This window comes from Dipodomys spectabilis, unplaced genomic scaffold (assembly GCF_019054845.1).
Source record: "Dipodomys spectabilis isolate Male_0828 unplaced genomic scaffold, ASM1905484v1 ptg000251l, whole genome shotgun sequence".
NCBI classification, from domain to species: Eukaryota; Metazoa; Chordata; class Mammalia; order Rodentia; family Heteromyidae; genus Dipodomys; species Dipodomys spectabilis.
In genome coordinates, this window is record NW_024870928.1 from 77,679 (window position 1) to 104,577 (window position 26,899).

The 26,899-nt window shown below is 58.4% G+C and overlaps 1 protein-coding gene across 1 annotated transcript; it reads left to right on the forward strand.

Moving 5' to 3' along the window:
• Positions 1-663: 663 nt before the first annotated feature.
• Ulk4 (unc-51 like kinase 4) lies at positions 664-26,587 on the forward strand. Its single transcript, XM_042699458.1, has 37 exons — positions 664-826; positions 1,231-1,413; positions 2,653-2,752; positions 3,999-4,138; positions 5,502-5,667; positions 6,065-6,166; positions 6,769-6,852; positions 7,127-7,202; positions 7,414-7,506; positions 8,030-8,154; positions 8,521-8,590; positions 9,570-9,663; positions 10,403-10,507; positions 10,970-11,030; positions 11,464-11,645; positions 11,788-11,834; positions 12,310-12,388; positions 13,498-13,605; positions 13,858-13,941; positions 15,922-16,083; positions 17,130-17,312; positions 17,692-17,819; positions 19,165-19,298; positions 19,434-19,555; positions 19,724-19,780; positions 20,156-20,207; positions 20,800-20,894; positions 21,556-21,607; positions 21,928-22,072; positions 22,400-22,492; positions 23,092-23,140; positions 23,630-23,735; positions 24,852-25,018; positions 25,272-25,370; positions 25,778-25,963; positions 26,305-26,390; positions 26,512-26,587. The coding sequence occupies exons 2-37, from the start codon at positions 1,276-1,278 to the stop codon at positions 26,585-26,587; spliced, it is 3,846 nt and encodes a 1,281-aa protein (XP_042555392.1). The 5' UTR covers positions 664-826; positions 1,231-1,275.
• Positions 26,588-26,899: the final 312 nt, after the last annotated feature.

A 26,899-nucleotide genomic window follows, 5' to 3' on the forward strand; every position in this document is an offset into this window, starting at 1 on the left:
GTGTGGGGATGGGTGTGGGGGGCTCTGGAGAGAGGAGTGGGGGTGTGGAGAGGGGTGTGGGGGTGTGGGGAGGGGCGTGGGGGGCATGGGGAGGAGTGGGGGGCGTGGAGAGGAATGTGGGGAGTGGGGGTGGGGAGGGGTGTGGGGAGTGGGAGTGTGGGGGGGCGTGGAGAGAGGTGTGGGGAGTGGGGGGGGGTGTGGTGAGGGGTGTGGGGTGTGGTGAGGGGTGTGGGGTCTGAGGAGGGGTGTGGGGGGGCTGGAGAGGGATGTGGGGGGTGGGGGGGCGGGGAGAGGGGTGTGGGGAGTGGGGGTATAGGGGGTGTGTGGAGAGAGGTGTGGGTGTGTGTGGGGGGGCATAGAGAGAGGTGGGGGGGAGGGGTATGGGGGGAATAAACTTGGGGCACCCTGCAACCCCAGCCTTGGATCTGCTCAGTGGGGAATCCACTGGCCTGCACGTGCCTCAGGGTTTGCATTTGTTAAATAACAGGTGTTGGCACTCTGGAAGCTTCCATGAAGGCGGGGAATGAGTTGGGAATCTTCCAGTTAATTGCAGTCACCTTTGCTTTTGCGTGTGCACACACACGCGTGTGAGATGCACTTGCAGTGAATTAGCTCTCACCTGGGGGGGGGGGGCGTTCCTGATGCTTTTTAAAGTGAATTTGAAGGAGCCTAAGCAGACAAAAATAAGAAGAGGAAGAAAAACCCAGAGGCTCAACACACAGCACTGTTCTCTTGCAAAGCAGGGGGAAAACGACGCTGCCAGGAACAGCATACTTTGGGTAGAAGAGTTGCAGAGAAATGTGAGGAGGGGAGAAGGGAGAGTCAGGTAGGTGACCATTTGGGGGGTGGCGGTAGATTCTGGGGTTCCTTGGGTGGTGGGTGCTGACTGTAGGGTGTTTATTAGGTTCATTGTGGGCAGTTTTCTGTGTTTGAGTTCAGTTTCCAGGGACAAAGTGACAGTTGTTTTTTGGTCTGTGCACACGTGTCTGTACAGGGTTTGAACTCAGGGCCCAGGCGCTGTCCCCTAGTTTTTTTTTTAACTCCACTCAAGGCTTGGTGCTCTGTGGCTTGAGCCACACCTCTGTTTGTGGCAGTTTGCTAGTAAATTGTACCTAAGAATCTTATACATGGAATTGATGAATTTGCATATGTACATATTCATGCACCCATTAAGTGAATGCATCCTTCCCCCAGCTAGTTTTATCAGTGTCTTTTCTGTTTGCCTTTTAGGAGCTAAAGATGTATTCTTACCCCATGTGAGGAGTCAGCCGAGAGATGGAAAACTTCATTCTCTACGAGGAGATTGGCAGAGGAACCAACACCGTGGTCTACAAAGGGCGGCGGAAGGGGACGATCAACTTTGTGGCCATCCTGTGTGCTGAAAAGTGCAAGAGACCGGAAATCACCAACTGGGTGAGTGTGCGGCGCGTCCATCCACGCTGGGAAGAGACAGTGCTCTGGTCAGAGGAGAAAGTAGCCAAATGCCAAGTATGATAGCAGACGCCTGTAATCCTAGCACTTGGGAGGTGGCAGGATGTCAAGTTCAAGGATATATACTTAGAGCCCGTCTCAATAAACCAAAGGCTGGGTATGTAACTCAGTGGTAGAGCCCAAAGCCCTGGGTTTGATACCCAGAACCATCAACAAAGTAAAATGAGAGGAAAAAAAAGTAAGTTATAAACTGAGCACTGGACACTCACTTCTGTCATCCTAGCTAAACTTAGGAGGCTGAGAGCTGAGCGTTGTGGTTTGAAGCCAGCTGGGACAAGAAAGTCCTGGGGATTTTTAAAAATTTTTTTTTTTTTTGTTGGTCCTGGGGTTTGAACTCAGGGCTTTGGCATTGTCTCTGAGCTTTTGTGCTCAAGGCGAGCGTTCTACCACTTTGAGCCACAGCTCCATTTCTGGTTTTCTTGTGGTTCATTGGAGAGAAAAGAGTCTCACAGACATTCCTGCTCGGGCTGGCTTTGAATTGAGATCCTCAGATCTTAGCGTTCCAGGTAGCTAGGATGACAGGCGTGAACCACTGGTGCCCAGCCTGGGATTTTTTTTTTTTTTTTTTTGGGTCGGTCGTGGGGCCTGAACTCGGCCTGGGCACTGTCCCTCAGCTCTTCAGCTCAAGGCTAGTGCTCTACCACTTGAGCCACAGCGCCACTTCCAGCTTTTTTTCTTTTTTTTTGCTTATGTGGTGCTGAGGAATCGAACCCAGGGCCTCTGGCATTCAAGGCAAGCGCTCTACCACTGAGCCACCTTCCCAGCCCCAGCCTGGGATTTTTTAATTTTATTTTTCTGTTGGGGCTTGAACACAGGGATTTGGCAGTGTCCCTGAGCTTTTGTGCTCAAGATTAGTGCTGTACCACTTTGAGCCACAGCTCCATTTCTGGTTTTCTGGTGGCTCATTGGAGGACAGAGTCTCCCCGACTTTCCTGCCCAGGCTGGCTTTGAACTAGGCTCCTCAGATCTCAGCCTCCTGAGTAGCCATCCTAATAGGCATGAAGATCAGACATCGTTAGCCTCATTTCCCTGTGGCCAGCCTTTCTTAATGTCTGAAAATAAATTACATCTTTTTTTCAGTCTATCTCCTGATCGCCCACTGAAGTGGTTTTTACGTGCAAGAGTTCAAGAACTTTTTTTCCCCTCCCCCTTTCCCGGCAGGTCCGTCTCACGTATGAAATTAAGCACAAGAATATCGTGACTTTTCACGAATGGTACGAGACCAGCAATCACCTGTGGCTCGTGGTGGAGCTCTGCACGGGTAAGCCTGGCCACCAGATCTCTCGAGAACTGCCTCGAATGTACACACACGAATCTATTGTACCACAATCCAGAGTATTCACCGGGCAGGCCGGTAACCCTTGTGTCGCTTTTCATGGGTGAAAGCCACTGGCGCTTGTGGCTTCGAGAACAGATGTAAAAGAACGGGAGGCTGGCGTAGTAGCGCACCCCTGTCATCCCAGCTACTCAGGAGGCTGAGATCTGAGGATCGTGTTTCCATGCCTGTCTGGGCAGATAAATCCGAGAGACTCTTCAGATTAACTTGCCACAAACTGGAAAGGGTGGTGTGGTTCAAGTGGTGGAGCGCCAGCCTTGAGCAAAAAAGCTAAACAAGAGTGTGAGGCCGTGAGTTCAAATCCCAGTACCTACCCCCTCCCAAAAAGTATTAAGGCAGAGCCTCATGCACCCTACTTTTTATAGTGATTTTTTATTATTATTTATTATTTTGTGGGCAAGAGGAGTGCGTGAGCAAAGTTGAACTGTCCCATGCTGCCACCTGGTGGCCACTCTGGGTTACAGCAGTGTCTTTGCACCGCTTGCTGTGATGCATACCCAGGGAAAGATGAGCATGAAAACCTTTTATTTTTTAGCAGTATGATGGGGGGAGGGGGGGGGAATGGAACCTGGTACTGGTGGCTCACACCTGTCATCCTAGCTACTGAGGAGGCTGAGATCTGAGCCTGGGCAGGAAAAGTCTGTGAGACCCTATATCTCCAATAAACTTCAAAAAAAAATAGCTGGAAGGGAGCTGTGGTTCAAGTGGTAGAGCACCAGCCTTAAGCAAAAAAAAAAGCGCAGGGAACAGTGCCCCCCAGGTCCTGAGTTCAAACTCTAGGTCCAGCAATAAAGAGGTAAGTTTGCATGCTTTTATGTTATGCACTCAATAATAAGGATCATTAAATGGTGTTTTTTGTTTGTTAGTTTTTTGTTTTGGTCAGTCGTGGGGCTTGAACTCTGGCCCTGGGCGCAGTCCCTCAGCTCTTCAGCTCAATGTGAGCACTTTACCACTTGAGCCACAGCTCCACTTCTGGCTTTTTTTGATGAATCCTTGGAGATAAGAGTCTCATGGGCTTTTCTGCCCGGCTGCCTTTGAACTGTGAGCCTCAGGGCTCAGCTTCTTTGAGTAGCTGGGATTACAGGCGTGAGCCATGGCACCTGGCTTCGCTTCTTCCTTTTAAGATGAGATTGGTAGGTTATGGAAATGACTTTTACTCAATGCCTTGCAGGCGGATCCTTAGAGACAGTTATTGCCCAGGACGAGAACCTTCCAGAAGATGTTGTGCGAGCATTTGGCGCTGACGTGATCGCCGGATTACACTATCTCCACACTCTGGGCATCGTGTTCTGTGACATTTCTCCAGGGAAGGTGATCCGCTGATTTTTTTCATTTCCTAACTGCTGAGATCATAGTTACAGTAGCCTGGATTACAGGAGTGAGCTACCAGCCTCTAGCTCTGAAATTGTACCGATTTATTTACTTAAAAAATTACTGTTCTCCTAAAGGTGCTGCACACAGGGGTGACAGTCAGATCAGGCAGGTCACGAGCGCATTTCTTTGTGGACCGTGTCCCCCCCCCATGCTTCCTTCCCTCCCTCACCCCCAGTTTTTCCCTCCCGTTCCCACCCACAAGGCGTAGAGATCATTTTCTACTCCGTGTCCAGTGAGGACCACGGCTGCCTTTGTTCACCCTCCGTCCCTCCATTTCTGTGCCCCCCTCACCCTCCCAAAGAAAACAACCACAAAGAAAAAAGCCTCTTGGGTCCAGTTCCTGAAGTCCATTTGACTGCTTGCCACACAGGAAAGCGAGCGTGGTGCCGTTTGTCTCTCGGTGACAGCATCTTGCCTTTATAACGGCTGTGTAGTATTCCATTGTGTGGAGGTACCACATGGTTTTGGGGCCTGCTTATCTCTGGTGGGGCATCCAGGCTGTTCGATTTAGTTTCTTGATTTCTTTATTTTATTTTTATTTTTTTGGAGGTCTTGAACTCGAGGCTGGGCACTGCCCCTGAGCTTTTTATTTTTTTATTTTTTTAAAATTTTTTATTGTAAAGATACTATACAGAGGCTTGCAGTTACATGAGTGAGGTAATGAGTACACTTCCTATTGAGCATTGTTACCCCCTCCATTGTTTTCCCCCTACCATCCCCTCCCTCCCTCCCTACCTTCCCTGAGATTTTTTTTTTTTTTGTGATTAAGCGATTACATAATTTCCCGAATTTCACAGTATTATGGAATAATGATGCTCATTTAAAGTCACAAGTTTATTCTAGCTTTCCTGGAGCAAATTGTCTACCACAGTCTGTAATATATAACAGTGTTCACATGTTATACACCATACATGTGATCAGCAGCATGGAGATATTTAGTAGTGGTTCGACCAGATGAGTGGGAGTTCTTTGTTTCTTAAGTCCTGTTAATTTTGTCGTATCACTTAACATTTTGGATTTAGCATCCACTTATCAGGGAGACCATATGCCGTTTGTCTCTTTGCTCTTGGCTTACCTCGCTCAACATGATTCCTTCTAGCTCCATCCATCTCCCTGCAAATGCCATTATTTTGTCCTTTCTAATGGCTGCACAATATTCCATTGTGTATAGATACCACAGTTTTTTGATGCATTCATCTGTGGTGGGACATCTGGGTTGTTTCCATACTCTGGTTATTGTGAACAGTGCTGCAATAAACATGGAGGTGCATGTGTTCTTGATTTATTTTAATCTGCACAGATTCTTCTGGAAGGTCCCGGCACGCTGAAGTTTAGCAATTTCTGCTTGGCCAAAGTGGAAGGGGAAAGCCTAGAGGACTTCTTCGCGCTGGTGGCCGCCGAGGATGGAGGCAGCGGCGACAGCGGGGAAAACACCCTCAAGAGAAACACGAAAGCCAGGGTGAAGGGTATGCGGCCCCGAGAAGCTAGGAGTTCGTCACCTTTTTTGGGGGGAGGGGGCGTTGGTTGTGAGATTTGAACTCAGGGCCTAGGTGCCGTCCCTGAGCTCTTTCGCTCAAGGTGAGCGCTCTACCCCTTGAGCCACAGCACCACCTCCAGTTTTCTGGTGGTTCCTTGGAGATCAGAGTCTCATAGACTTCCCTTCCCCGGGCTGGCTTTGAACTGTGATCCTCCGGATCATCTCAGCCTCCTCCTGAAGTAGCTGGGAATGAGAGGCATGAGCCTCTGGTGCCGGGCACACGTCCATTGTTTCTTGATGTCTGTTGCCATCTCCCCAGTCTGCCAGGCCGGGCGCGTGCCAGGGAGAGGGAAAGGCCTAGGACGTCGTGTGTGTTTTGGTTTTAGGGTCTCTGATGTACGCAGCCCCGGAAATCGTGAGGGGCACGGACTGCACCCGTGCCAGCGACCTGTGGTCGGCGGGCTGCCTGCTGTACGAAATGTTCTCAGGTGATGCGTTTTGATCCCCTCCCAAAATCAGCCAGGTTGGCAACAGAATGAAAACAGAAACAGGGTTCACGAGGCACTTAGCGACTCCCCTCCGTCATCCTTTGCTACTCAGGAGGCTGAGAATCAGAGGATCACGGTTCGAAGGATCGTGAGAGTCCCCTCTCCAAAATAACCAGCAAAAAGCTGGGCTGGAGGCGTGGCTCAAGTGGTTGAGCACCAGCTAAAGCAAGGGAGAATTAGTAGCAGTTCTTATCAAGGAGCTGGAAATCCTTGGGTCAGAGAGTCTGTCATCTGTGAACCAGAGGATGGATGAGGACAATTAGTAATGTATTTTTTTTTTTGTCAGTCCCAGGGCTTGAACTCAGGACCTGGGCGCTGTCACTGAGCTGTTCGGCTCAAGGCTGGTGTTCTACCCCTTGAGCCACAGCGCCGCTTCATTTTCTGGTGGTTCATTGGAGATAAGAGTCGGGCGGACTTCCGTGCCCTGGCTGGTCTCGAACTGCGATCCTCCCGATTTCAGCCTCCTGAGTAGCTGGGCTGACAGGTGTGAGCCACCGGCACCCGGCTGACCCATTTAATTTTGCCCCTTACCATGATTTCAGGAAAGCCCCCGTTCTCCTCAGAAAGCCCTTCAGAGTTAATTGAGAAGATTTTGTACGAAGATCCCTTGCCACCCATCCCGAAAGGTGAGCTCACGGTCTGCAGATAAGTTCATTTATCTCCTTTTTTGTTTTTCGATGTTTTTGTTCTTGTTTTGGTTGACCAGTCTTGGGGCTTGAATTCTGCCACATTTTATGCTGCGTTAAACAATCATCCGTCGGGTGCCGGTGGCTCCCGCCTGTCATCCCAGCGACTCAGGGACAGCGCCCCGGCCCCTCAGTGTTCTGGAGGGTCCTACGGTCGATGCCTGACTTACCGATCTGATCCCTTTTTTCTTCTTTCTGAAAAATTTGTTGATAGATTCTTCACTTCCTAAAGCATCATCAGATTTTATTCACTTGCTTGATGGGTTACTTCAGAAAGATCCTCAGAAAAGGTATGGGGGCCATTTGATTGATTGCCAGTCCTGGGGCTTGAACTCAGGGCCTGGGCGCTGTCGCTGTCGCTGAGCTGCTTTTTGCTCAAGGGGAGCACTCGACCACTTGAGCCACAGCGAGACCGTGATCCTCAGATCTCAGCCTCGTGAGGAGCTGGGATTACAGGCGTGCGCTACCCCACTGGGCTGCCTTTGATGCTCTTTTGCGCAGGTTGACGTGGGCGGGGCTGCTGCAGCATCCGTTCTGGAAGGACGCGTTGCTGAGGGATGAGCAGGAGTCGGGCCTCGAAGACCTGAGCCTCAGGTGGGTATGAGCCTGGCCTTCGCTCTGAGATGGGAAGAGCAGGGACTGAGATTTTGCTGGGCTTTCATGGCTGAAGAGGACCCGGGGTTTGTCTGATGCAAGCTGGCGTCGTGAATGTAGTTAGAACACTTTTTGGAATTCTTGATTTTGCTTTCTCCCTTTTTAAATTCACTTGTTTTGCCAGTCTTGGGGCTTGAACTCTGGGCCTGGGCGCTGTCCCTCAGCTCTTCAGCTCAAGGCGAGCGCTCTACCACTTGAGCAGCAGCACCACTTCCAGTTTTCTAGTGCTTTATCGGAGATCAGAGTCTCATGGCCTTTCCTGCCCGGTCTGGCCTCCAATCGCGATCCTCCGATCTCAGCCTCCTGAGTAGAAAGGATGACAGGCATGAGCCATTGGCATCCAGCTCTTTATTTCTGTGTGTGTGTGTGTGTGTGTGTGTGTGTTCAACTTTGTCATTTGCATCTGTAACTGGAGAGAGAGTTTCAGTGTCAACCATGATCACCTTGGCTTTCTCCTGTGTAGTAGTAGCAGAGCTGCCATGGAATATTCTGGGCTCCAGGATTCCAGGGAGTTTTTGAAGAGTCCTCTGAATGCCCAAGCGAAAGGTCAGAGGAGCAGCCAGTGGACATGTCGCTCTTTCAGACTCGGTAAGCTTTTTAAAAAATGGTTTAAGTTTTCATTCTTCTGGGGTCAGTTCTGGGGTTTGAACTCAGGGCCTGGGCGCTGTCCCTGAGCTGCTTTTGCTCCAGGCTGGCACTCTACCACTTGAGTCACAGCACCCGTTGGGGCTTTTTCTGAGTGGTTTATTGGAGATCCAGAGTCATACGGACTTTCCTGTCCCCGGGCTGGCCTCCAACCTCGATCCTCCAGGTCTCAGCCTCCTGAGTTGCTGGGATGACCGGCGTGAGCCACCGGTGCCTGGCTGAATTTCATTCTTCAAGTCTTCCTTGTTAACACTTCATTTTTTAAATCTTTCCGTTCTGCTGCTGCAGAATGCTCATTTCCTCCGACAGAAAATCCAATGGAACTACGCCCCAAGAGCACCGATGGTGGCGAGTTAAACGAAGCCATGTTTCTCCTCAGGTATGGTGACTGCAAAACCCCCGAGGGAGTGGATGGCGGTTGACCGTTCGGTCTTTGTTTCTTTGACAGGGTCGGGGTTTGAACTCGGGGCCTTGTGCGTGCTGGGCCGGTGCTCGACCGCTTGAGCCAGGTCCCCAGTCCTTTGTCTTTGATTTTGTATTTTGACTGTATTTCTAAGATGTGGCAAACTGAAAAAAAATGTAGCAGAGAAGCCCCTGGAATCAGGAATATATTTCCTTATAACTTATTCTCACCAAGCGCAAAGATCAGATTTCCCTTTCAAGTGTTTTCTGACATCTGCTCTGCCTGGACAAGCCTTCGTGTAAAAACACAGTAATAAAACCAATATCGTCAGCTGGGCGGCCAGTGGCTCATGCCTGTCATCCGAGCTACTCAGGAGGCTGAGATCTGAGGATCGAGGTTCAAAGCCAGCCCGGGCAAGAAAATCAGTAAGACTCTTATCTCGAATAAACCACTAGAAAACCGGAAGTGGCGCTGTGGCTCAAGTGGTAGGTGCTCGCCTTGAGCTGAAGAGCTGAGGGACAGCGCCCAGGCCCAGAGTTCAGGCCCCACGACCCACCAAAAGAAACACAAAAAAAACCAATATGGTAAGGTATCTACTTAAAACACATATAGCAAATTGTAAGGGAAGGCTATAAGGTAAGCTAGCCAGGGAATTATCTTCAAAGCACACACACAAAAACAAAAACAACAGGGTTATATACGCAGAAGTGAGTGGAGAACTTTTCATTCGGATGAGAATCTAGATAGTTATTATACCCTGACCGATTTTCTTGAATATCCTAATAATTAACGATTTGTGCTGGTCCCAGGACTTGAACTCAGGGCCTGGGTGTCATCCCTGAGCTTTTTTTTTTCTGCTCAAGGCCTACGATAGATCTAAATCAACCTCTAAATTGATCTAAACTGCTAAATAGATCTCAACCCACTGCTAAATCAGCTCGCGTGTGTTTTCAAGTTCTCGCCCAACCCCGAGGACCAGCACTGTGGTTTTACATCCTGATGAGGCCCTCACCCCGGATTCACCGCAGAAGAACTCTCCTCTGGTCGAGGTGAGCGAGCTATCAGAAGTACTTGTCGGTCTAAGAAATAGGCAGCCGGGAGCCGTCCCTCACGCCTGTAATCCCAGCTACCCAGAAGACTGACATCTGAGGATCGCAATTCGAATCCAGCCCGGGCAGGAAAAGTCTGTGAGACTCTGATCTCCAGTGAACCACCAGAAAACCTGAAGCTCAGGGACAGTGCCCAGGCCCTGAGAAAAAAAGAATCCCAAGTCAGGGTGTGGAAAAACTGTTCATAATTATAAAATTAAAAGTTGTAGCAGGACCTTTGTTGCGCCTTCTCTGAAGGTCGTGGAATTGTGAGTGCGTGCTCACAGTGGATTTTTGGCTTTGGTAACATTTCCTCAGTGTGATTTTTATTTTTTTCTTTCTGGGTTTGAAAAGGTCCTACGAGGGGTTGACAGCGTAGTATGTCCATATTTTTGCCAGTGTTTCTTTTTGTGTTTTGGTCGTGGGGCTTGAACTCTGGGCCTGGGCGCTGTCCCTGAGCTGTTTGCGCTCCAGGCTGGCGCTCTACCACTTGAGCCACAGCGCTACTTCGGGTTTTTGAGTGGTTCATCAGAGAGAAAGAGTCTCACGGGGACTTTCCTGCCTCTGCTGGCTTCAAACCATGATCCTTCGGATCTCAGCCTCCTGAGTAGCTGGGGTGGCAGGCGTGAGCCACGCATGCCCCGCTTCGGTTAGTCCAGGGTTCTGTTGGTGTGACTCGTGGCCTGTGCTTGTATTTCAGGGGACAGAGGGACCCCTGAGCCAGGAGGCGCTGGAGGTGCAGATACGGGACCTCATCTATATGGAGTCCGACCTAGTGGTCACCCCGATTATCGACAATCCCAAGGTACGCACAGACGCTGCCGTTCTTCAGACCTGAGGTGTTTTATTTATAATTTTTTTCCCCCAGTCAGTCGTGGGCCTCGAACTCAGGGCCTGGGCGCGCTGTCCCTGAGCTCCTTTGGCTCAAGGCGAGCACTCTGCCCACTTTGAACCAGATAGATAGGGCGCCACTTCCGGTTTTCTGGTGGCTCATGGGAGATGAGACTCTCACAGACTTCCCTGCCCAGGGCTGGCTTGGAACCGCGATCCTCAGCTCTCGGCCTCCTGAGTAGCTGGGATGACGGGCGCGAGCCACCGGCGCCCCGCTGCCTCGTGCAATCATAAAGATCCCGGGTTTGAGTTGCTTTTCTTGCTGTGACAGGCCCTTCTTGCGTTCCCTTTTGTCTGTAACCTGGCGCTGGGGACACATGAGGAGACAGATGAGCAGAATTGAGTTGACATTTTGTATTTCTTATCTGCACCACAGATAATGAAGCCGCCGCCGATCAAGTTTGATCCCAAAATCCTGCATCTCCCCGCGCATTCCGGTAGGACCGTAAAACTCCTCGTCAACCCTCTGCGCCCTCTCTAAACAGGCCCATCAGGCAAACCTGCCTGGAAATCCTCCTGTTGGGACGGGCATGATGAAGTTCTCCCTTTGGTCCCTCCTGTTTCTCTTGCGTATGTGTCGGTCGTGGGGCTTGAACTCAGGGCCTGGGCGCCATCCCTTGAGCTGCTTCGCGGCTCCAGGCTGGCGCTCTTCCACTTGAGCCTCAGCTCCACTCCCGGCTTGTTCTGCATGCTTCCCTGGAGCTAAAAGTGTCACCACTTTCCCTGCTCGGGGCTGGCCTTGAACCTCGATCCTCTAGATCTCAGCCTCCGGGGTCACTGGGCTGAGAGGCGAGCGCCGGGCTCTGAGGGGGGCTGGGACCCCGCCCCTCCCCGAGCCCTAGTTCAAAGCTCTGCTTCTCCCGAGGGCAGCCGAGAAGCTGCTGGGTCTGAGGGAGCAGGAGTGGGGCGAGTTCCTGCAACAGGCCTGCTCCCAGATCGACTCCACAGAGAAGAGCATGGCGGCCTCGCGGGCCAAGCTCAACCTCCTGTGCTACTTGTGCGCGGTGGCGTCTCACAGGGCCGTGGCCACGCGGCTCCTGCATTCCCCCCTGGTAGGTCCGGAGCCGGTGTGGAAATCCCTCAGGTCCCCCCACGGGCAACCATTTACCCTTTAGTCTGAGGGAGTCACTGAGCCGTCCCTCTTCTGGGCGGTGGGCGGTGGACTGAGCGTCCGTGTTGAACTTTGTGTCCTAGTTCAACCTGCTCGTGCAACACCTGCGGATCGCCACAAACTGGGATGTGTAAGTCCTGCAAGCATTTCCACTGGGGGCCCGTTAGCTGCCGTCCTAAATGAGCACCTACTATGGACCAGTGGTAACTGTCGACTCGGGGCGTGTCTGGAGACTGCTGGGTTGTAAGCTTTCTAAAAAAAAAGAGTTAAAAGTCATTATCCGGAGTGTTCTAAATTCAAGTCTGAGATTGCGGGGAGTTCTAGAAGCTTCCAAAATTGTCCTTCACGTGCGTCTTTGTTGTGAAATAGGCCAACGTGTGTGTATGTGTGTGCCAGAGCTGGGATTCGAACTTAGGACTTCCTGTCCACCCAAGGCTGGCGCTCCACCATTTGAGCCGCCGCGCCACTTGCGGCTTTTTCGGTGTGTGTGGTGCTGAGGACTCGAACCCGGGGCTTCCTGCGTGCTAGGCGAGCGCCCTGCCCCTGAGCCGCCCTGGCAGCCTCGCCGCCGGCCGTGCCGAGCCCGTGTTCTGTGTTCCCCGCAGACGCTCCAAGGTGGCGCGCGCGATCGCCCTGCTGGCATCCCACACCACCGAGCTGCAGGACAACGCGCCCGTGGTCGAGGTGTGCTGTCCGTGCATTCCCTGGTCTGGCTGGCCCGGTCCTCTCGGGGCAGGCAGGCAGGCGCCCGCCCCTTGAGTCATGCCCCTGGGTGGCTTCTGTGTTCCTTGGGAGACGGGATTTGATGTCTGGCCGGGCGGGGGCGCTGCGATTCTCCGCGTGCGTAGCTCGGGTGCCGCCTGGAGCTGGCTGCACCGCTCCGCGCCAGCCGCTAGGTGTCGCATGAGCTTTTTTGCCTGGGGCTGGATTCGCACCGTGCACCTCGAAATCTCTACCCACCTCCCAGCAAGCTAAGGTGACCGTGTGCAGTCATCACGCCCGCTCCTAAGTTATTTCTCTTAAGTTATTTCTTAGGGGCCCCCTCCCCACCCAGTATGTCATTGCTGCTTCTTTTGGGCTGGTTTTTATTTTTTTTAACCTGTGGCTTGAACTCAGGGCCTGGGCGCTGTCCTTGAGCTTTTTTTTTCCTCAAGGCTGGTGCTCTACCACTTGAGCCACAGCACCGCTTCTGGTTTTTGGTTTTTTTTTTTTTTGTATTTAATTAGAGATAAAAGCCTCATGGACTTTCCTGCCCTGGGCTGGTTTTGAACTGCGATCCTCTCGATCTCAGCCTCCTGAGTAGCTAGGGTGGCAGGCGTGAGCCGCCGACGCCTCGTTCCCACTCCTCCCTTTTTAGGATAGTTGTGTTGTTGTTGTTTTTTTTTTTTGGTCGGTTGTGGGCCTTGAACTCTGGGCCTGGGCGCTCTTCAGCTCAAGGCGAGCGCTCTACTCCTTTGAACCGCAGCGCCACTTCCGGCGTTCTGGCGGTTTCATTGGAGATCAGAATCTCATGGACTTTGCCGGCCCGGCCTGGCTTCGGACCACGAGCCTCCAGATCTCAGCCTCCCGGGTAGCTGGGATGCCGGGTGTGGGCCACCAGCGCCCGGCTGAGATCCATCCAGAGTGAACCGCCTCACATAGCGCTAGGCCCTGAGTTCCAGTCTCCACAGCACCAAAACACGCACAAAACAAAAACCCCCAAGGAAGACGAATGTGACGCTAATATAGAAACCACGGAACATGGCATGCATCTCAACTAACTCTGTCTGTCTGTCTGTCTCTCTGTCTCTCAGGCCATTTCCCTGCTGACGGAATTACTCCGGGAGAACTTCAGGAACAGCAAATTGAAGCAGTGCCTGCTGCCCACCCTGGGCGAACTCCTGTATCTGGTGGCCACGCAGGTGACACGCGCACGCACGCCCCCTCCCCCCCACGTCCACACGCACAGGTGCCCCCTCCCTCCCTCATCCGCAAGCACGCTCGCGCGCCCTCCTTCCCTCCCCCCAGTGCTGCCAAAGAGCAGCAGGGATTACAGGCGTGCGCCACAGCGCCCGGCTGGAGCTGCTCCTTTCTTTTGTTCGTTTCTGCTTTCCTCCTCGGACGGGGCCCGCTGTCCCCCGCCTCGCCATCTTCCTCCCTCCGCTGGGTCTCAGGAGGAGAAGAAGAACCACCCTCGGGAGTGCTGGCCGCTGCCCTCCGCCACCTACACCGTGGTCATGAGATGCCTGCGGGAAGGGGTGAGACACCCCCCCCCCCCCCCCCCCCCCGCTGGGCCCTGAGCCACCAAGCCAGGGACCTGCCCTGGGGGAAAGATAAAAGTGGGGCTCCAACTCAGGGCCCGGGCGCCGGTCCTGCGCTGCTGTGTGCTCAAGGCTGGCGCTGTACCACTTGAGCCATATATATATGGCGACACTTCCGGTTTTCTGGTGGTTCCTGGGAGCTAAAGACGCTCAGGGACTTTCCCGCCGGGGCTGGCTTCGAACCGCCGTCCTCTGGAACTCGGCCTTCCGAGTAGCCGGTGTTTTTAAGTTGGCTGTGGTTTTTGCCTGCGAACGTATCGCTAAAGCTGACATGGCCCGGGGAAAAGCGAATTGTGTGTGTCTGCTTCAGGGACTCGAACCCAGGGCCTGGGTGCAGATCAAGCGATCCCCACCTCAGTCTGACACTTTCCATTCTTCTGTGTAGAGCTAGCTGGAGATGGACGGATGCTGTTGGCATCATCCGACCATCTGTCCACCTGTCCATCCACCCGCCCGTCCATCTGTCCATCCATGTACCCGTCCATCTGTCCACCCATCCATCCATCTGTCCATCCACCCATCTACCTGTCCATCCACCTGTCCGTCTGTCCATCCATCCACCCGTCCATTAGTCCATCTGTCCATCTGTCCATCCACCCATCCATCTGTCCATCCATCTACCCATCCATCTGTCCATCCACCTGTCCATCTGTCCATCCACCCGTCCATCCACCCATCCATCTGTCCATCTATCCACCCGTCCATCTGTCCATCCACCCATCCGTCTATCCATCCACCCGTCCATCTGTCTATCCATCCACCCATCCATCTGTCCATCCACCCATCCATCTGTCCATCCACCCATCTACCCGTCCATCTGTCCATCCACCCGTCTGTCCATCTGCCCCTCCATCTGTCCATCCACCCGTCATCCACCCACCCGTCCATCCATCTGTCCATCCACCCGTCCATCTGTCCATCCACCCGTCCATCTGTCCATCCACCCATCCATCTGTCCATCCATCCGTCTGTCCATCCATTCGCCCGTCCATCTGTCCATCCACCTGTCCATCTGTCCATCCACCTGCCCATCCATCTGTCCATCCATTCACCCGTCCATCTGTCCATCCATCTGTCCATTCGCCTGTCCATCTGTCCATCCGCCTGTCCATCTGTCCATCTACCTGCCCATCCACCCGTCCATCCACCTGTCCATCCACCCATCTACCTGTCCATCTGTCCATCCACCCGTCTGTCCATCTGCCCCTCCATCTGTCCATCCATCCACCCATCCATCTGTCCATCCACCCGTCATCCACCCACCCATCCATCCATCTGTCCATCCACCCGTCCATCTGTCCATCCACCCGTCCATCTGTCCATCCACCCATCCATCTATCCATCCACCCATCCATCTGTCCATCCACCCATCCATCTGTCCATCCACCCATCTACCCGTCCATCTGTCCATCCACCCGTCTGTCCATCCATTCGCCCGTCCATCTGTCCATCCACCTGTCCATCTGTCCATCCACCTGCCCATCCATCTGTCCATCCATTCGCCCGTCCATCTGTCCACCCGCCTGTCCATCTGTCCATCCGCCTGTCCATCCATCTGTCCATTCGCCTGTCCATCTGTCCATCCGCCTGTCCATCTGTCCATCTACCTGCCCATCCACCCGTCCATCCACCTGTCCACCCACCCATCCGCCTGTCCATCCATCTGTCCATTCGCCTGTCCATCTGTCCATCCGCCTGTCCATCTGTCCATCCACCCGTCCATCTGTCCCCCCATCCGCCCATCTTTCTTTTTCTTTCTCTCTCCTGCGCGTCCCGGGGCTTGAACTCGGGGCAGCCATCTTTCCCTTAGCCCCCCCTCCCCCCCGGGGGCCCGGCGGGGGGCCCCCCCCCCCCCCCCCCCCGTACCGCGTCGCCCGCCCGGCTTCTCCCCGCGGCTGAGCGGCGCTGTGTCTGCAGGAGGAGCGCGTGGTGAACCACATGGCGGCGAAGGTGCTGGAGAACGTGTGCAGCACGGGCGCGCCGCAGGGCCAGGGCTTCCTCACCAGCGAAGCGGGCCCCGCGCTCTGGTTCCTCTTCCGCCATTCCACCGTGGACGCGCTGCGCCTCACCGCCATCTCGGTAAGCCCGGCGGCTCCAGCCCCGTCCCGCCTGCCTGTGACCCCCGCTCCGGGGGCCGCTCCGCTCCCAAGCGTCGGAAATGGAGCCGGGCGCCGCTGGCTCCTGCCCGTCATCCCCGCCACTCAGGAGGCTGAAATCCCGAGGATCGCTGTCCAAAGCCAAGCCCCGCTCAAGGCTAGCGCCATGCCTCTGCCTTGGGGGTTTTGTCGTTTTCCCCCGGTTCACATGAGAGAAGTCTGGTAGACTTGGCGTGCCCAGGCTGGCTTGGAACCCCCATCCTCAGATCTCAGCCCCGAGAGTAGCTGGGGCGGCAGGCATGCGCTACGCACCACTGCCCGGCTCGGAGAAAGCTGCTTTTGCAGTCTTTGTCACAGGCTGTCTCGAGCGCGCTGGATTTGAGTGACTGGGTGCAGAGACAGACAGACAGACAGGAAGCTGTGCACGCACATGCATGCGCAGCTAATCGCGGGTGGGTTGAACGAAGACGAGGCCTTCTGGTCTGATTGATTGAGACCTGGCCTCCTGTGTGTGGCCCGTCCGCCCTGCGTCCTCTGCCTCTGAGCCACCTCCGCCCCGTATTTCTCTTCCAGGTCCTGGGGATTTGGTTTTTGCTTCTTTTGCTATTCACAAGTTGTTATGGGCAGCGACGCGCATGGGGTGTGACGTCCAGCCTGACTTTCTTGGGCCTTGCAAATAGAACTCGCCCGCTCCCCTTCATTCTGTACTTTGCCTGTCTTTTTTTTTCTGTGCCAGTCCTGAGACTCGAACTCAGGGCCTGGGCGCGGTCCCTAAGCTTGCTTCTTGCAAGGCTGGGTGCTACCATTCGCGCCACAGCCGCACTCCTGGCTCTTTTACTTATTCGTGTTGGTGGTTTGTGGGAAGGAACAGTCGCCGCAGACTTTCTGGCCCCCAGGGTTTGGCTTCGCAGACCACGATCCTCCGGATCTCAGCCTCCTGCGCACGAGCGTGATGGGCGTGGGCCCCGGGAGGGGGCGGGGCTTCCCCGCCTGTCTCACGGGTGCCCCGTGGCTCCTCCTCCTCCGCAGGCCCTGTGTCGCATCACCCGGCAGTGTCCCGCCGCCTTCCAGAACGTGATCGAGAAGGTGGGGCTGCCGGCCGTCATGGGCGCCTTGGCCTGCTCGGCCTGCAAGGTGCAGCAGTGCCTGCTCACCCTCTTCGCCACCATGCTGTCCTGCGGCCTCCACCTGCAGAGGCTCGTCCAGGAAAAGGTGCGTCCAGCGCCCTCGCAGTCACCATCTGGAGCCGCCCGGGTAGCGCACGCCTGTAATCCCGGCTACTCAGCAGGGGAGGATCGAGGTTCAAAGCCAATGAGGGGAAGCGAAGTCGTGAGACTTCCTTTCTCCGATGGGAAATGGACATGGCGCCGTGGCTCAAAGCAGTAAAACACTCGCCTTGAGCTGGAGAGCGCCCGGGCCCTGGGTTCAAGTCCCGCGGCCGACTGAAAAAGGGAAATTAGGTAGCGGGTGTGATGTCGGGTGCTGTCATGGTAGGATGATGATGATGATGATGATGGTCTGTGGGGTGGTGGCCGTGGCCGTGGCTCGCTTAGCTTAGCACCGAACCCGCGCTCTCCAACGCCTCCCGCAGGACTTCGTGTCCACGGTCATGCGGCTCCTGGACAGCCCCTCCACGCCCATCCGAGCCAAAGCCTTCCTGGTGCTCCTCTACATCCTGATCCACAATCGCGAGATGCTGCTGCTCAGCTGCCACGCAAGGTGAGCCTCTCCTCGGCCGGGACGCAGGGAGTCCGTGGCCGAGCCCGGCCGGGGAGTGCGCAGCGCGGCCGTCACACAGGGAGCTCCGGGTGGCCGTGAGGCCGGGGAGCCATGCTGGGAACCCCCCCACACCTTCTGCTCGTTCTCTGGGTCAGGGGAGCGGGAGGGGGGACACCGAGTGGGAGACCAGCCCCCCGCAAGGCTGGCGCTCTCCTGCTCTAGACACACCGCCGCTTCTGGCATTTTTGCTGGCTCACCGGAGTTAGGAGTCTCACGGGGGCCTTTTCCTGCCCGGGCCGGCGTCGGATGGCAAGTCTCAGAATCTCAGCCTCCTGACTGGCTGGGACTGCAGGCGTGCGCTACCGAACGCCCGGCTGGGGATAGACTTCTTTGCCATTTGGTTTTGTGACACACGTTCTTCTCAGCCGATGCCTGGGCGAGATTACGGGAAATGGGGTTGCTTTTTTAAAATGATGATGATGATGATGGTGATTTTGTTGTTGTTGTTGTAACTTCTCCAAAAAGAAAGTAGTGTGGATGATTGGTTAGCCATGTGGGAATTACTGCCTGTCGTCTGCGGCTAGCACGCCAAACGCCACCGCGGGCGGCTTGGACAGTCACCTAATTCAACAACCACCACCCCCTCCGCCTCCCCCCAAAACAAACCACAGCCAGCTGTAAGAGAGTCTGTGTAGAGACGAGGCTGCTGTGAGCGCGACCCAGTGTAAGAGAGCGCAACTGGAAAAGACAGAGTGGCCAGGAGAAGGTTTTTACAATCCTGAAGAAACTCAGGGCGCTGCGGCTCCCGCCTGTCATCCCAGCTACTTGGGAGGCTGAGATCCGGAGGATCGTGGTTCGAGGCCCGCCTGGGCGGGAAAGTCTGTGAGACTCTGATCTCCAGTGAACCACCAGAAAACTGGAAGTGGCGCTGCGGCTCAAGTGGTAGAGCGCCAGGACCCAAACCCTGAGTTATTGCCAGTGCACACACAATCAGTAGCCAAAGATACTTGGAAAGGCTCGAACTCAGGACCTGGGCGCTGTCCCCCGAGCCTCTTTGAGCTCAAGGCTGGTGCTCTGCCACTAGAACCAGGGCTCCACTTCTGATTTCTGGTGGGTTCCTTGGAGATGAGAATCTCCTGGCCTTTTCCTGCCTGGGGCTGGCTTCGAACCACGATCCTCCGGATCTCGGGCTCCCCGAGTCGCTGGGAGGACGGGTGTGAGCCCCCGGCTGCCCCGTGAGCTTTGTCGGGTGCGCCTGCACGGGGTCGGCGTGCTGCGCCCCCCCCCCCCCCCAGGCCGGGCCTGTGCATGCACAGAGCCGCCACAGCTTCCGGTGTGCCCGCAGGCTGGTGATGTACATCGAGAGGGACAGCAGGAGGAGCTCGCCGCGCCCCGAGCCGCAGAGCTGCGCCCAGCACCTGTCGCGAAGCCTGCAGCTGCTCACCCAGCACATCGCCCAGGAGCTGCCGGGCATTCTGGGTAGGCCCCCTCCCCCTCCCCGACTCCTGCCTCCCCCCCCCCCCCCCAGATCTCCAGATCTCAGCCCGGCAGGTAGCCGGGACTACAGGCATGAGCCGCCGCGCCCGGCCGTCGGCGCTGTGTCTGTGCATGCAGGGGACATCCTCCAGGCCCTGGCTAACGTGTCCGGCCGCAAACACCCGTCGACGGTCCAAGGCCGGCAGCTGAAGCTGTGCCTTCCCATGATGCCCGTGGCCCTGTACCTGGTCACTTCCCAGGTGACAACCCCCCCCCCCCCCCGAAATCCAGCCCTGGAGGAGGGGGGCGGGGCAGCGGCACTGAGCATGCTCAACAGGTCGGCCGGGTCTCTCGCTTGAGCCCAGCGTCCGTCCGTGGTTCTTGGCTTTCGCACGTCCATCCCTGCAACCCCCCCTTACCCCCCCCAGGTGTTCCGGCCTCGAGTTATCACGGAGGAATTCCTCTTCAGTTACGGAACGCTTCTGGTGAGTCCCCGTTTTCTCTTCGTGCCGGTCCTGGGGCGTGAGCTCCCCGGCCCCGGCGCCGCGGCCCCGAGCGGCTGCGTGTTCAGGGCTGGTGCCCTTGCCCCTTGAACCACAGCGCCACTTCCGGTTGTCTGGCGGTTTCAGTGGAGACCAGAGTCCGACCGGGACTTTTCCTTCCCCGGGCTGGCCTCAACGCGCCGTCCTCCAGATCTCAGCCTCCCGAGGCGCTGGGATAACGGGCGGGAACCGCCGGCGCCCCTCGGGTAGTTTGATGTGATGTTTCCTATGCCTGAGAAAACACCGCGCCACGGCTGAACTGTCCCTGCGCTGTGGTGTGCAGCCGCCGCCGCTTATTGAAGATTTCATGCTTTGCAGGGTCACATTAAGTCGATCGACTCCGGAGAAACCAACATCGACAGCGCCGTCGGTGAGTGCGCCACGGTTTTTCTTTTGTCAGTTGTGGGGCTTGAACTCTGGGTCTGGGTGCTGTCCCTCAGCTCTTCAGCTCAAGGCGAGCGCGCTACCACTTGAGCCACAGCGCCACTTCCGGTTTTCTGGTGATTCATTGCAGATAGAGTCTCACAGACTTCCCTGCCCAGGCTGGCTTCAAACTGCGATCCTCACATCTCAGCCTCCTGAGTCGCTGGGGTGACAGGCGGGAGCCACTGGTGTACAGCTGCCCCCAAATCTGGTGCCTGCGGCTGACACCATTAGCAGGTGGCATTTAGAACATGCAGGTGACAGCCGGGTGCCGGCGGCTCGCGCCTGTCATCCCGGCTACTCTGGAGGCTGACATGTGGAGGATCGCGGTTTGAGGCCAGCTCGGGCAGGAAACACGTGAGACCCTCCAATCAAAACCACTCAGGAAACTGGAAGTGGCGCTGTGGCTCAAGTGGTAGAGCGCCAGCCTTGAGCTGAAGAGATGAGGGACAGCGCCCAGGCCCAGAGTTCAGGCCCAAGACCGACAAAAAGCGGTGGTGCGTGGAGAATGAGGCTCGGTTGTGTGTGTGCATGTGCAGGGCCGGCGGCGGCAGCGGAGTTCATCAAGATGGCCCTGTGCACTCTAGAAGCGGTGATCCAGTACCCGGCCTTCCTGAAGCAGCACCGCGCTACCGTGAGTGCTTGCTCCGCGTTTGGTGATGGTGCGCGAGTGCTCTGCCCACCAGGGGGCGCTGGCGCGCCGCCTCCCCTGGCCTCCACCCCGGCCTCCGCCCCGGCCTCCACCCCGGCCTCCGCCCCGGCCTCCACCCCGGCCTCGCCAGGCTGGCGTGGGACGGGCGGGAACCCAGCCCCAGCGGCCGCCCGGGGAGCGGCAGTTCCGCGGCCATCCCAACCGCAAGGTCACGGAGGCGCCCCTGGGAGCTGACTTTCAGACAGACCCTTTCTCCCGGGCGCTGGTAGGCATGCCTGTAATCCCGGCCACTCAGGAAGATGGCGAGCTGGGGATAGAGGCTGGAACGTCAGAATAAAAGTCAGTCATGGGGCCTGAACTCTGGGCCCCGGCGCTGTCCTCAGCTCTGCAGCTCAAGGCTAGCGCTCTACCACTTGAGCCACAGCGCCACTTCCGGTTCTCTGGTGGCTCGTTGTTGCGGGTCTCATAGGCTTTCCTGGCTCGGAACTGCCATCCTCCGGATCGCAGCCTCCTGAGTCGCTGGGATGGCGCGCCGGGGGCGCCCTGGGTCCCCCACTTTTCCTGCACGGTTGGTTCTGTCTTGGTGCTTGCCGCTGGCTTCCCCTTGACCAGGGACTCGAACCCGCGCTGTTGCTGCTTGCAGGTCGTCGGCTACGTCCTGCCTCCGTTGGTGTCTCTGCTCCAAAGTCAAAACGGTGAGGCGGGTGTGGGGAAGCCGGCGGCGGCTGCGCGCTCCCGTCTCTCCGCGCTCTGCTTTATTATTGGGGTTTTCCGTGTTTTCCTTTCTGTGTGTCATTCGTGGGGCTCGAACTCAGAGTCTGGGCGCTGTCCCTGGGCCCTGACTCAAGGCGAGCGCTCTACCCCTGGAGCCACAGCGCCACTTCTAGTTTTCTGGTGGTTCCTTGGGGACGAGAGTCTCTCAGGCTGGCCTTGAACTGCGATCCTCCGGATCTCAGCCTCCTGAGCGGCCTGGATGGCAGGCGCGCCCGCTTCCTTCCCGTTCCTCCCCTCGCAGTGGAGTGGCGGCTGGTGAGCCTGCGGCTGCTGTCGGAGGCTGCGTCGCTGCTCGTGAACCCCGAGGCCGGCGCGGGGGTCGAGGCGGCCCAGGCCGAGTCGGACGGCGCCCTCCTGAGCCTCGTGCGAGACACGCTGCTCCCGCAGTGAGTGCCGGCCCCCGAGGCCGCAGGACGGGGTCAGGGGTCCTTAGGGATTTTTACACTTTGTCCTTTCTGGGATTTGAACTCGGGGCCTGGGTGCTGTCCCTCAGCTCTTCAGCTCAAGGCGAGCGCTCTACCCCCTGAGCCACAGCACCACTTGTGGCTTCCTGAGTGGTTTATTGAGCGTAAGAGTCTCATGGCCCTTCCTGCCCGGTCTGGCCTCCAATCGCGGTCCTCCGGTCTCCGCCTCCTGAGTCGCGAGGATGACGGGCGGGAGCGCGGCGGGGGCGGCGGTGGGACGGTTCCTCACGGGTGTGTGCGTCGCTGTAGGTTCGCGCAGGTCCTCACGGAGTCCGGCCCTGCCCCTGCGTACGCGCTGAAGCTCCTCGTGGCCATGACGGAGCAGAACGCCACCCTGACCAGGTGCCACGCGCCGCGGCCCTCCCCACCTCCGGGGGGCGTCCGGGTTGTGGGTGCGTTCCCTGGCGCCCCTGCGATTTGAACTCTGAAACTGGGCTTTCTGGGCGGGCGCTCTGCCGCTCGAGCCGCGCACCCCGTGCAAGGTGATGGTGGTTTTTTTTGAACTCGGCCTGGGCGCTGCCCCTGAGCTGCTTGAGCCACGGCGTGACTGCTGGGCTTTCCGGCGGTTCACTGGAGATGAGACTCTCACCAACTTTGCTGCTGCCCGGGCTGGCCTCCAACCGCGATCCTCAGGCCTCAGCCTCCGGGGTCGCTGGGATGGCGGGCTGAGCCACCCGCACCCACAGCGACGCACGCGGCAGCGCCACGCGCCACGGAGCTGATCGCACAGGCCTGGGCGGGAGGCTCAGGGGTAGAGCGCTGGCCTTGCATGCCTGAGGCCCCGGGTTCGATTCCTCAGCACCACATAAGCAAAAAGAAAAAAGCCGGAAGTGGCGCTGTGACTCAAGTGGTAGAGTGCTAGCCTTGAGCTGAAGAGCTGAGGGACAGCGCCCAGGCCCCGGGCTCAGGCCTCGGCTCACGCTGGCGGGTTGTTCCCGCAGGCTGGTGGCGCGGAGCAGGCTGCCGCCGCTCGTCCTCGACCTCATCCCGGTGAGCGGGCGCCGCTCCTCCCAGCGGCCGGGCCCGGGTGGGCGGTGCTGGGTTGGGGGAGGCGGCCGCACTGGGATTGGGACTTGAACCCAGGGCCCGGGCGCCCACCGTCCCGTAGCCGCCGCCTCTCCGGGCCGGCGCTGCACCCCGTGAGCCGCAGCTCCACTTCGGGCTTTCGGCCGCTTCCTCGGGACGCAGCGCCCCAGGCTTCCCAGCGTGGCCGGCCTCGCGCCGCGATCCCCCCGGCTCGGCCTCCGGGGCGCCGGGCCGCCGCGCGCATGCGCGGGCCCGGGCGTCCATCTGGGGGCTCGCGCTCTCCCCCCACAGCCGGGCCGAGGGCGGTCGCTAAGGGCGCTCCACACGGAAGAGCGCCAGCCGTGAGCCACCAAGGGCCCCGGCCCTGAGCTCAAGCCCCAGGTGGGCACGCACGCACGCACGCACGCACGGCGTGCGCTCCCCGCGGCGGTGACGCGGGCGCGTGTGTTGCAGGAGCCGCGGGAGGGCGCGGCGGGCAGCAGCTCGCAGAGCGTCGTGGCGCTGCTCAGCAACCTAGTGGCCAGCCGGGACTCCACCATGAGCCTGCTGTACGAGCACGGTGAGGGCGGCCCGCAGCGCGGGCTCCGTGGCGCGCCCGCGCGTGCGTGCATGCGTGTGCATGTGTGCGTGCGCGTGTGTGTGCGTGCGCGTGCGTGCGTGCGCGTGTGTGCGTGCGTGCGCGTGTGTGCGTGCGCGTGTGTGTGCGCGCGTGCGTGCGTGCTAAATGAGACCCCATGGAGCAATGATCCAGCACTCCCATTTTTGATCCAAAAGCTGCGAATGGAGCTGTGGCGCACGTGAGAGAGCAGCAGGCTTGACCCCCCCCCCCCACACCCCCAAAAATAAAGAGCTCAGAACAGCGCCCAGGTCGAGAGTTCGAGCCCCAGCCCCAGCGCAGAGGGCGCTCAAATCGAGCCTGTAGTTGGGTCTCCCCCTTGCGGTGACAGCGTGAAAGCGCGGCATGTTTGTGGTGCAGTCGTGAGGATGTACAAGCCCTGGCACCGTGACAGCCTGGGCCTGGGGCGCCCTCCCGTGGCGGAGGCGGGGAACGGCCATCCCTGTCACTCAGCGAGTCCTGGGCCTGGGGCGCCCTCCCGTGGCGGAGGCGGGGAATGGCCATCCCTGTCACTCAGCGAGTCCGGTCTAGGGCTTGGGTGGGTGTCGTGGCTCCCCGTGAGAGCTGTGTTAGGATTACTGTCACGCTGGGTCCCAGAGGCTCAGGCCTGTAATGATGGTCACTACAGGAGCTGAGATCTGAGGATCACAGTTCAAAGCCAGCCCCAGCAGGAAAGTCCGAGAGACTCTGATCTCCAAGAAGCACCAGAAAGCCGGAAGTGGCTCACGTGGTAGAGCGCCCGCCTTGAGCTGAAGAGCTGAGGGACAGCGCCCAGGCCCAGAGTTCAGACCCCAGGACTGACAGAAAACACAGGAGCTGTGTTGGGAGAGGCTGGGGACCCTCCCCTCCCTCCCCCCCTTTTCTCCCTCTCTTCCTCTCCTCCCTTGTGCTAGTGCTGGGCTTGAACTCAGGATCTCTCACGTTCACTTGGGTTTTCCGGCTTGCTTGCCAAGTGTACGTTAGGTTTCCTCGGCTGGCTTTGAACCACGATCCTCCCGATCTCAGCCTCCCGAGTCTCTGGGCATGTCATTTATGACTGTTTCCGTCCCCACCGCCCAGGGCTGGTGAGCCGCGTGTGTGGCCTGTTCACGCACACGGCCACGCTCTACCTGGACGGGATGAGCAAAAGCAACAACGAGATGGCCACGGCGCTGCTCTGCTCCCTGTTGGACATCCTGCAGGCCATGCTGACGCACGCGTCCGGGGTGGTCCGCCAGGCGCTCCAGGTGGGTGCTCGGAGCTCGCCCATCCCACCTCCCAGAGGCTGAGATCTGCGGACGGCGGCTCAAAGCCAGCCCGGGCAGGAACGTCCAGAAGACTGTCCCAAGGAACCACCAAAAAACCACAAGTGTCACGGTGTGGCTTAAGTGGTAGAGCACCAGCCTTGAGCACAAAGAGGCTCCGTTAACAATGCCCAGGCCCCGAGTTCAAGCACCAGCCCCAGCCCAAGAGATGAAATGTGTCTCCCACGTGTTGTAGGCCCAGAAGTCAGGCTCTGGAGGGGCCACGCAGGCCGCAGAGAACCTTCTGGTCCACAGCAAGCCGCTCACGGGCCTCACCAGCCACCTCATCCTGCTGGTAAGCTCGGCCGGGGCACCCCCAAACCGTAGCCGGCCCCGGAACCCCAGGGGCACATCTCCCAGCAGAGCCTTGGGCTTCGCCAACGCTCCGTGGCAGCGTCGGGGCGGGAGGGCGTGTCTTGTGCGTTTATTTGGTCGGTGCTGCGTTTCTGGGGGGATGGATTTCTTGGTGCAGGGGGCGTTTATAGATGGCCATCTGTTTTAAACCTGCTTCTACTCTTGCTGCGGCCCTGTCTTGAACTCGGGGGCTCCCGCTGGCGCTCAGCTCTCCAGCCGCAGGCGGGCGCTCTACCCCTTGAGCCTCAGCGCTGCTTCGGGTTTGCTGGTGGTTCACGGGCTTGGAACCGCGATCCTCGGGATGCAACCCCCCATTTCTATTCGGTGCCCTCGGCCCCTCTCCCCCAGCTCCCCAGCGGGGACCCCGAGGTGTTCGCCGCGGCGGCGCGCTGCCTGTCGGTGCTGGCGCAGCTGTACGGCGGGGCGCAGCCGGCCAGCCTGACCCCCGAGCACCTCGACAGCTGGGCGGCCGTGCTGACCGCCAGGCGCGAGCCCCGGGAGCAGAAGCTGCTGCTGAGGACCCTCCGCAGGATGGTGAGCCGCGGGGGGCGCGGGCAGCACCCTGCAGAGCGGACCGTGTGTCACGCGGGCCCGCGCGCCAGGGGGGACGGACGCGTGGATGGCGGCGGGCGGGTCGGGGTGCAGGAGGGATGTGGAGGGGTGGAGGCGGGGCGGGTGGTGGGGAGGGGGAGGCATTGGCTGTCGCCGCTCGTGGAGTCCGCGCTCATCTTTGTAGCCGTCAAGGCGGGCTCTCACACCGCGCGTTGAGATGGGCCTGGGGCCTCACAGCCCGATCCTCGGGGCGGCAGCCTCCCCAGAGCGGGGGGGGGGGGGGGGGTGGCCCTGACCTGACCCCCGGCCCTCGTGCTTTGCAGGTGACCTCCAATGAGAAGCACGCGGCCAGCGTCCGGGGCGCGGGCGGCCTGCTGCAGGCCCTGGGCCGGCTGGCCGGGGCGGAGGGGTGCGCGGGGCGGCCGTGGGGGGGGGGGGGGACGGGGTGGGTGGCGGCAGAGCCCGGGGGGGGGGGGGGCCCGGGCCGGTTCTGAGCTGTGGCGGCCCCGCTGACGGCGCCCCTCCCGCAGGGCCCCCGCGGACTCGGCAGCGGCCTCGCTGGCGCTCGAGGTGCTGCAGGCGGCCGGCGCCTCCACCCCCAAATAAAACCTCCTGAACCCTCGCCGGCCTCGGCCCGTCTCTCCCCGCTGCTCCCCCGACACGGGCTTGCCCAGCAGGAGAGCTGCTGGAACCTTCCCGCACCGTGTGGCCCCTCGGGGCCCCTGTTGGGCCGGGCCATCTGGTCCTGCCTGGCCGGCTCTTCCCCCGTTGGCCGGCTGCAGGGGGCGGGGCGCGCTCTCATTGGCCGGCTGCGGGCCTGGCCTCGCGTCATTGGCGGGCTCGGGGCGCAGGGCGGGAACAGAGGCGAGGCGAGGCGGGGAGGACTCGCACGTTTATTGGGGTCGGCGCCTCCCGCGG